The 10366-nt window shown below is 32.6% G+C and overlaps 1 protein-coding gene across 2 annotated transcripts; it reads right to left on the reverse strand.

Moving 5' to 3' along the window:
* Positions 1-6162: 6162 nt before the first annotated feature.
* LOC127119845 (glycolate oxidase 1) lies at positions 6163-9220 on the reverse strand. Of its 2 annotated transcripts, none has more exons than XM_051050229.1 (12): positions 8968-9220; positions 8614-8787; positions 8410-8534; positions 8087-8133; positions 7865-7942; positions 7637-7761; positions 7433-7499; positions 7283-7345; positions 7079-7148; positions 6858-6958; positions 6663-6767; positions 6163-6574 (listed from the first exon to the last, which is right to left on the reverse strand). In XM_051050229.1, the coding sequence occupies exons 2-12, from the start codon at positions 8748-8750 to the stop codon at positions 6377-6379; spliced, it is 1116 nt and encodes a 371-aa protein (XP_050906186.1). In that variant the 5' UTR covers positions 8751-8787; positions 8968-9220; the 3' UTR covers positions 6163-6376. The 2 variants fall into 2 exon arrangements, with proteins under 2 accessions (XP_050906186.1, XP_050906258.1); XM_051050301.1 differs by having other exon boundaries at positions 8875-9014.
* Between the last annotated feature and the right edge of the window lie 1146 nt (positions 9221-10366).

Consider the following 10366-nt stretch of genomic DNA (forward strand, 5'->3'; position numbering starts at 1 on the left):
TTTTTCATATTGTTACTAGTAAGGTAGAAAATCATTAACTAAAAGAAATAACAACAACAACAACAATAACACCAACTAACTAGTTCTTTAACTAAAGCATAGAGAAGTAGTATAAAAGGGGAATAGTATTCATCAACTAGATACTACTCTTGATCAAATAGAAGTACAAAAAGGTATATGCTAAAAATAAAAATAAAAAGACATAACATTAATATGCGGGTTACCTCCCACGCAACACTTATCTAAGATTCTTAGTTTGACCATTTGATCTTTTAATCAGGTGATGCCTCCAAACATGTATTATAGTATCTAATTATTTTGAAATCAAACTTGATCTTGTGCATGTATTTAGTCAGATTTCTCTCCTTTAGATCACATTTGCTCTAGCAACGTGTTCCCTTATTCTTTCTCAACACTCTTTTAGGTCTCTTTTTTTGCAAACTAAGTGAAACATTACAAGTTATATCAAGTGATCTCAGTTGTTTTCTCATAGGAACATGCTTCAAATTTGGATAGGGCTCTTTTTGCTTAAGGATATTGGATTTTTGATATTTTATTTATATTCCTTTACCTATATCTCAACTACATCAACTCTGTAGCACTGAGGATTCTCTTTATGTTGTTTCATCGTTTTGAATACAATAAACATAACTTTTTCTTGGTTGAGTCTCAAAATTAACTCTCTAAATTCCACAATAATTAGAGCTCTACATGTTGCTAAGAATGGTCAATGTAAAATTAGTGGTGTTTCAGAGTTTTCTAGAATATTAAGAATAATGAAATCTTCTAGAAATAACAAATCATATACTCTAACAAGTACATCTTTAAGAACTCCATATAGATATGTGATAGAAATATCACCTAATGTTAGAGTCATTTGAGTCGACTTCGGCTCACCATATTTTATCTTTCTCATCATAGACAAAGGGATTAGATTAATGTTAGCTCCTAAATCATACAAAGCATGGCCAATAATTAGTGAACCAATAGAATAGGGAATAGTGAACCTATCTTGATCAATGAGTTTTTGTGGAAGCTTTCGTTGAATGATTATGCTACACTCTTTCGCCATAACGATGTTCTCATCTGTCATACCCCAAAATTTGCCCTACCTCCTCATTCAATTCGCTTAACTTGTGATTTTTTTTCATTTGCATACATTTGTCTATTTGATCATGTATTTAGGCCATTCGTAGACATTTGCATATTGTAATAAATTTAGGTCAAAGGTTCGGCAATAATTGATTTAATTAGTTTATGTGGGTTTTCGAGGCGGATATTATTTGGTAATTATTCGAGTTTATTTCCCATATTACTTGTGGTGTGGATCATCTCTTTATCCAAGATTCATGGTTATCAGGGGGATTTGAATGATTGTTACTTAATTCGGAAGACTGTTTGAATTAAAAGAAAATGACAAAGTTGAAATAAAAAGAAGATTTCTTTCATTTGTTGGAAATTCATGGTACATTGCATATTTCTTGATATACAAATCAAAAGAATGAATTACAAGAAATAGGGTAAAAAAACTATATCTTTTGGGTACAATTGACTTTTTGTCAAATGTTGACTTTTTGGTCAACTGTTGACTTTTGGTCACCTGCTAACTATTGACTCGATTTTGACTCCTTAATTTTCCTAGACCTATTCTACAAGCATTTGATCAAAGGATTCACCGTATTCATGAATTATGTCATAATTATGTCAAATGCTAATTTTCAACAAATTCTATCTTCCATCAAGCTTCACTTTCGTGGTTTGTTCTTCACTTTCCAATGTTGCTTCAAGTTTATTCTTCGACTATAATGCTCACTTTTCTACAAAAAAAATTGGGATTAATTTTGTCTCCATGAATCATAAACGTAAGTCATCAAAAAGCAATCGAAAAGTCATGAAGAACTCAAGGAAACTTAGAAAAATTCTACACTATTCATTAAATTCAATACTTGTTTTTTTCAATACTTTCCAACATTGATTTATGCCCCAAAAGCTAGAATTGGATCCCTAAGTTTACACTATTAAAAAGTGCTTATTTTCAACACAAAATCAGTTTTTAAAAGCACTTAAAGTCATGGGATAATTCACCGAAAAGATTCAAGGCAAAAGTGGTAACAATTAAAAGCCAAAGCATTTAAATTCAAGTTTATCACTTATGACATTTTGCCTTACATTCCAACTTGGTACTTTTGAAAAATCCAAGCACCATTTGTCTCTAACTACCTATGCACCCATAAACCCTCAATTACAAAATTAACCCTTAACTATCATAACTACCAAACTAACATAAATCCTACCAAATTAACACAAATCTCAACTTCCATTTTCAAGAAAACTTTCATTCAATCCTAACCATTTTTAACAATCAATCCAAAGGTTAAAATTAGTGATCTGCAAGTAAGCTTAAATTAATTTCCAACCATTGATAAGATTTTAATTTGGATCACAATCCAAGTGTGCTCATTCATTTACAAAGCCTGTATAAACATGTCATTTCTCACAATATTGGACTTAACTAACAAAAACTAGCATAACTAACTTAACACCCCTTAACCATGATTCTCCCACCATTTTTCTCTCAAGTTCTCTCATAATTCTCTCTTTTCTTCACTCTCTTTCTATCACCAAAGTTCATATTCATCACCATCTAGAACTTCACATTGCAGTTCTAAATTTTGTGGAACTTAGCCAAACTCCAATTTCAACAAATCATCAATCAAGTCTCAACAATTCATGCATTATATCATCAACAATCATCATCCATAGTTCATCAAGATTCAAGCATATTCATTAATATTCTACATTCAAGATTAATCTTCTACATTTATCATTTATATTCAGCCATAATTATCAAGCAAAGATTAATTGGACTAAATGAGCTTACTTTGAATTTTTAAGGGTTTCTCTTTGGTAAATTCTTCGGCGATTTGTAACACTAACCGGGACAAACCTCCACTTCATCGATATTTCTTCATCTCTTTTCTTTCATGTCTTGCCATGACTTTTTGTTATCTTACCTGACTTTTTATTTTGTTTATTTTTAATTTATTATTATTTGTTATTAAACATGTGAAACACTCTAACCCTAATTTCATTCTCGTGCTTCATTGAATCACATGTTGTATTTAATCCAACAACGACTGTCTTTCAATGGCAAACGCACAAAGACTCCTAGATCTTATGGAAAGAAGTTTCATGTTTCAGTGGAAGAAGAAGTCACTAAGTTATTGGTAAGCAAAGCAACACAATGTCTAATTTTGTTTTAATCTCTAACTTTGTAGCAGATGGTTGTTATACTTTTCACAAAGTTTCAGGCTGTTTATTTTTGCAACGATTGTTATAATGAAAATTTAACGCAAAAAATTATACCTAAAATTAAAACTGGATAATAATTGAATTTATTTGCAAAAAAATGGAGTTTGCAGTAGCAAAAACTTTGAAATCGAGTTTAAGAAGGGAGTTTATTTATCAATAAACGCTCGGCGAGGAACCTTTTAGCTTTAACTCGAACACAGTGGTTGGCGGTGAAGATTTCTCCGTTGACGACCTCCTTGACTTCTCCAACGGCAATGAAAAATACCACAAGGAAGATGAAGACAAAAAAGATAGTTTATTTTCACAACTGAATTACTCGTTCCCGTGAGTCTTTGTCTATGTAAAATTTATCTTTTTCTCCGTTTTGTAACTGAAACTGAAATTAGGGATTTTGTTTATAGGATGATGATATGGAAGGCCTTAAATGGGTTTCTAACACAATGCTTCCACATAAATTTTGAATTGGAGTCCATGATTTTTCAAGATCTGGGCGACCGCCTAAATACGTTGAGCTTTGAATTCCTCGTAGTTAGTCATAGTACCTTGTTGGCTGGGTGCTTCCGCAAAGTACATGTATTAGTCATTTCAATATGTATGTATAAAATATAATTTCAAGTTTCTCACAATCAGAGAGAAAACTTTTTATTAAGTATAGAGTCTTCTACTTCTTCTTTCTTTTTTGAGAATGAATAGATTAAATGTTCACTCTATTGTTTTTTGTTATTGTAATATTTTCCACTTCCGATTTTGTACGGTTTGTCATTAAGATAATAAATATATTAAATGTTTCTTCTTGGTTGTTTTGTTGAAAATATTTTTTCTTATGAGTGAAATGACTAAATTTCAACATGAGAATAGCATTAAAAACATTTGAAGCTTATTAAAACTTATACCTTTAATTTGTCACAATTTTGAAAATGTAGTACAATTTTTCCACCTTGAACTTGCAACTATTTTCTCTGATGGCAGGATCCAAGAACGGAAGGAATCAGTGACAGTGTTGTTATGTGGCACTTGCGATAGTGGAAAATCCACATTGTGTGCATTGCTGGTATATTTGCAAATAGAAGTGGTGTCTTTTTGCTATGAGAAATATGTAGGGCCAGTTTTTACTTAGCTTGCGGCAGGATATGTAACTTGTAGTGACTAATAATGAATATGACAACTTGCTTTTAATTGTTAAATTGTAAATTTGCTCCAATCATTCATTGTAAAAGAGCATCTTGTGATGTTGATTAATTTTGTTATAAATGAATAATATATATTATCTTTTATTATAAATGAATAATCTGACAACTGCTTCCTTTTTGTTTGAACCAGAGTCCTCCTGAAGTTCATGCCAATATAGCTTAAACATTATATACAATTCACAATCAAAATATTGGCCTTGTCAACTCACTTTGTGTTTGTATTTCTTTACTAGATCCCAAAAAATCAGTTGTTTCATCTTCACTTTTTCATTCATTCTGAAGTCAAAACATGTATGATCTATCAATTCTTGTAAATCCAGGTGCAATGTTCTTTAAAGGAACGGGGTTCATCCAGATTCGATGAAGATTGACATATGTGTTTTATAGGAAGTAATAAAGTTAGATTTGAGAAAAAAAATAGTTTACTGTTTAGAATCAAAACATAGGATTATGTTTATTTATGTACAGGATCATGTTTTTGATTTGAATCAAATAATGTAACAAGGTTATGGTTTAATGTCATTAAATTTAAAATTGTGTTGATATCAAAGGTTTTATTAATTCAAAATGCTATGAAATTGTTACAAATGCAATGTAATCGTAGCTCGATTAACTTTCCTGATTTGGTCCCTTAAATAATTATAAAGTTTCAATCTAATTCCTTGATAAAATTGTTGACTCACTATATTAATTTTTGTTACGTTGTCATGCCATATGTGCACAACTTAACATTTTTTTACAAAATTTAACAGAAAAGACCAACTTGACTAACTAAACAGTTTAAAGGGACTAACTTCGGTAGAATTCCCTGGTATGGTCATTCGGGAAGTCCCTCCGAGGACGACTCCCATACAATAATTGCGAGAGTTAGAGAAGCGTCTACGGGTAAAGCATTGTATCCATATAACCGTTTGCCACCTACGCTCAGCCATCCATTCCAAGTTTAGGAACCTAGGCAATAGTATCCCGATAAAACAACTGACGAAGGGGATGAGCGAAAGAGGGAGTCTACTGGACGGGGTTCCACTAGCGGAGACTCTTGGAATAGCTAGAGTCAGAAGCCCCCAAGTAAACGTATTATAAGGGACCGCCCAGCACATCTGACAAGGACGAGGGGGGTCTCGTTGTTGCATAGCTCAGGTCGGAGCAACGCGCCATCAGACGTTCAAGAGGCCGTCGCACGATTGGGCATGAGTGCCCAGAAGATTTTTTAAATAAAGAACTAAAGTGAAAAAGTTACTAATTATACCTATAAAATTTAAACAAATCAACTAATTTTTTTTTTCTAATTGTATCTAAGGATTCATAATTAATCTCATATTTATATTATTTTGTATCCTCATTATTTATATCTTGGATATTTTTTATTTATAGTAGGATCCATATTCGTTCAAATTTACTTTCTATTACTAAACAATAAATTAAACTTTTGAGATTGCTAATGTAGGTTGCATCCCTTACCATAAGCTAAGTTTGAATTTCCTACCCTCCATGATTACCTGCATTGACGCAAGAGATTTTGTTTATTTCTATGGGATTAGTGAAGGTCTCTCCAATGGAAATTACTCATAGTACTCTTTCTCATTCCATTGAGAAGAACAAAACCTATTTTATTCAACAGTAGTTTTATATTATTATTTTTAAAAGAAGAAAAAGAATATACAATGAGTGAATGTAGCAGAGTAGCCACACAACACAACACAAGTATCATATAATTTATCCATACAGAGAAAGCATGTAGTTTTACAAATATATAAAAATCTTAAATGAGTTCTCCTTAAGAGCAAAAGATAATATAAGAACAAGTTTTAAACAGTTTCTCCATTTTAATTGTACAATGATAAACTTAGCTTAAATCATGAAGATCAAGTTTTTCATAATCTTGGTAATGCACGTGGATGAGTGCGAGGGGTGTCCCAATCTGCAGTAATGTGTTCGCGAGTGATTTCTTTCAATGAACGGCATCCGCTCAAAGTCATTGTCATCTCAAACTCTTCGCGTAACATCTGAAGAACTTTTCTTACTCCAACTTCTCCTTCAGCAGCCAACGAATACACCACAGGACGTCCAATCTAAACATAAACCATAATTTGTTAACCATTGATTTATTCACACAGACATCAGACACGATACTGACGCGCCAGAGACGAGTATACTTACGAATATGCCAGAGGCACCAAGTGCCAATGCCTTGAAGACATCAGTTCCACGGCGAACACCGCCATCCAAAAATACAGGAACGCGGCCTTGAGCAGCTTTCACAACCTAAGTAATTTCAACAACACAATTATTACTATATAAACAAACAATCTTGTTATGTATATCTAGAAAGAATTGGTATTAGTATGAACATGCCTCTTCTAAGGCGCTTATGGTTGCTGGAACATAATCAAGCTGTCTTGCTCCATGATTGGACACAATTATTCCAGCTGCACCACTTTGTACTGCTAGCCTTGCTGCAAAATTAACATCAACACATTGAATGATTTCTTTTATATGGTATGATCTTTTCGATACAATAGTGTATCGAAAAGAGTGTATTACTAGAATTATCAAACAGGTTTTGTTTTGCTTACTATCCTCCGCAGTGAGTACACCCTTCACAAGAATTGGAAGGCTGGTGATTGTCTGAAGCCACTTCACATCCTGCACAAATCATATCTTATCTTAAAGAGTTCATGAAATTGCAAGTGCTGATGCCAGTAGATAAACTGAAATAAGTCGATACAAACAGACCAGAAAGAAAAAATTGAATTGCTTTGTTTTGTTATATGTCATACCTTCCAGCTTAGAGTACGATCAATTTGACCAGCAACATAGGAAGCAAGTCCAGAGTCATTAGCCTAAAGAATCAAATTAACAATTCAATTAATGATAGATGTGAGAAATTAAACTACAGTATTAATTTTATAATAACTGATTCTACTTACTTGGTCCATCTTTCCAAGGTCCAAACCTTCAAAGTTCTTCAATGTCAAAAACGGTGGCAGAACGAATCTGCAAAAGAAATTTTGTAAGTAATCTTCATTACAATAATTGAACATGCAAAACTTCTTTGCGCTATTAAGAATCACATCGCGACCGCGACAGTTACCAATTGAGAAAGTAATACGTCGAGGTTGAAAGCGCTGTACCTGTTCTTGATATCAGCTTCCCTGCGTCCGAGTCTTGGAGTATCAACCGTAAGGGCAATAGCTTTGAATCCAGCTTTTTCAGCTCTTCTCACAAGCTGAGCAACCACATTCCTGTCCTTATAAACCTAAACAATACTCGGCAAATCGAGAACAGTATCATGTAAGAAAAACAAACAATTTGCATCAAAAATAAAAATGAAACTGAGAATGATGTTTTTTGTAGCTTACATATAGCTGGAAAAAGCGAATGCCAGGTCCTGTTGAAGCCACTTCTTCAACACTTGAAGTTGCCCATGATGACAAAGTCTGAAAGAATCAGCAATAAGAACATAAACCCTATTGTCTCATAATCCAAGTGACACGCATTGCTAACAATATATAGCTTGAAAACTCACAAGCAGAAGATAGATATCTTGAAATTAATCACAGGTTCCTGAATGAAAAACATACCATGATTGTTCCAGCAGCTGATGCAGCTCTTGCTGTGGCATACTCTCCTGCACAAGAAAAGAAAAAAGTACATATCATCAAATAAAAGTCTGTGTTATGGATCTAAAGTCTATGTAGTTCAAATTTCTCCGTCTCAAGTATTTTCTACATAAATCAAGTATCGGTAATTAACTTAATACCCTATTATCAGTCATCAAAACGGTAGCATAAGCTTAAACTCCGAACAATTTCATGTCACACAAGACTTCTACCAAAAATGACAAAAAAAACTACACATAACAACCTCAGAAATCCAAGAGAATATAAAGAACAAGCAATAATACCCTCAGGATGAGCCATTTTCTGCATGGCAGTTGGAGCAATCATGATTGGCATGGATATTTTGAATCCGAGGACAGTAGTTGTCATGTCGATCTTGCTCACATCGATAAGAATCCGCGGCCTAAACCTGTTTGTTTATCAACCATATTTTTCATTACATGAACCAACATAGTATACTAAATTACATACTGTAAAAAAAATCTTACAAAATTCTGGAGAAAGCGTTTCTGTTTTCTTGGAGAGTCCACTGGTCTTCAGCACCAGAAGCATAGTAATCAAACACCATCTTCGGCAACTTCTGCTTCGCAACATTCTCGTACTCACTAACATTGGTTATCTCCATTTTCAAAGGTGTTTCTTGATACTGTCCTTAACGAAACCTGCAAAGAAAACGAGTTCTAGTAATCGAGAGTTCGGCGAAGAGATAGATAAAAAAGAACAAGACATGTGTAAGTAGGCATACATACAAACACTACTAGAGTAGAGTGTAACACAAAAAAAGAGTATTTATACAAAAGCCATGTGAAGAGATGAAACTGAACATGAGTACAAAAACGGACCTTAGTTTCCGAAACTAAGCAAGAGAGTGCATGTAGAGGAAGTAGGAGAGAGGTGAGAAATTATAGAAATGAAAAATAGCAACGGTTTGATAAAAGTGTGATAAGAATAGAGACAAAATAAGATGGGGGCCTCAAAAAATTTGTTGGAACGTGAATAAGGAAGAATAATTTTTGAAGTGGATGAGGTTTTGGAGGTGAGTATTATTTTGAAGCCAATTATCTGATCAACAAAGTGAGGTGGTTTTTAGCCACAAACAAGTTGTGTGTTTCACACCATTCTTTCTTTCTTTTCTTCATTATCATCCTCATTGAAAATAATAATAGAGTATATCTTTGTCATGATTTTTGGACTCTCGAAATATGAAAGAATAATGCATTTATCAATTTGCCATTTTCCATGAATCATGATGAATGAATATAATACAAGTGGGTTTGCCAACGGACATAAAACGCGTATATCTCCTTCGTTTAAGTTTATGCAAAAACATGAAAACAAAACTCATCAGAACTAGGATAATTGAAGGTGTGAATTTAAAATTTTGTCTCGCGCATCAAAAAATGGATCGCACATGATCGTCTTGTATCTTAAAAATTGAACATATTTGCACCCACGAAAAAATTGAACAAGACTGTTATGTTAGAGCATGCGAAGTTAAAATCTTAACATACTCTATTAAAAAAAAAGCATGTTCAGCATAGAAATCTGTTAATTTTACTAACTTTTTTTAATTTCTAAAGAAAGTAATGATAATTATTAGAAATTTAAGCAATACAATTGATCTTGAATTTTTATTTTAATGATGCTATTCAATATAACAATATTCATATTAGTCTCTTTAGTCTTGGACAACAATTTAATTTCTGTATTTTTGTAAAAGATAAAAAGGAAAGAAAAATAAGCAATATATTTGGTACCACTCTTTTGAGATAATGTTTTATTACATATAACTATGTAGTTAGTAAATTTTACTAATTTAATTCAACACGTATGTAGAATTTGTTAAATGTTACATCTCCCACTGACTTTCTGATTGGATTCTCATCTTCTTTTATTTTCCATCTTACAAAATTATGTCTTGCCTCTCTTTTTCTATTACTTACACAATTTTAGAAATCTAAGAACCCAAACTTCAATGATAATTTATCTTTAAATTAATTTATTTGAAAGTGTACAGAAACTTTTGTGTTAAATAATAAGCATTCGAAAGAACTTTACCACATGCATCAACAAGGTTGGTAAAACATGAAGTATTTTGAAATGTATAGAAGATAATATAACATTTTATATTATTAATACCAAACTACCATTATTGTACTTTTACACAAATCATGGAAACTTATTATTATCTTTTTGGTTCCTTCGATCATGTTTCATATTATATGTACCTTTTTCCATTAA

Source organism: Lathyrus oleraceus, chromosome 1 (genome assembly GCF_024323335.1).
Source record: "Lathyrus oleraceus cultivar Zhongwan6 chromosome 1, CAAS_Psat_ZW6_1.0, whole genome shotgun sequence".
NCBI lineage: Eukaryota > Viridiplantae > Streptophyta > Magnoliopsida > Fabales > Fabaceae > Lathyrus > Lathyrus oleraceus.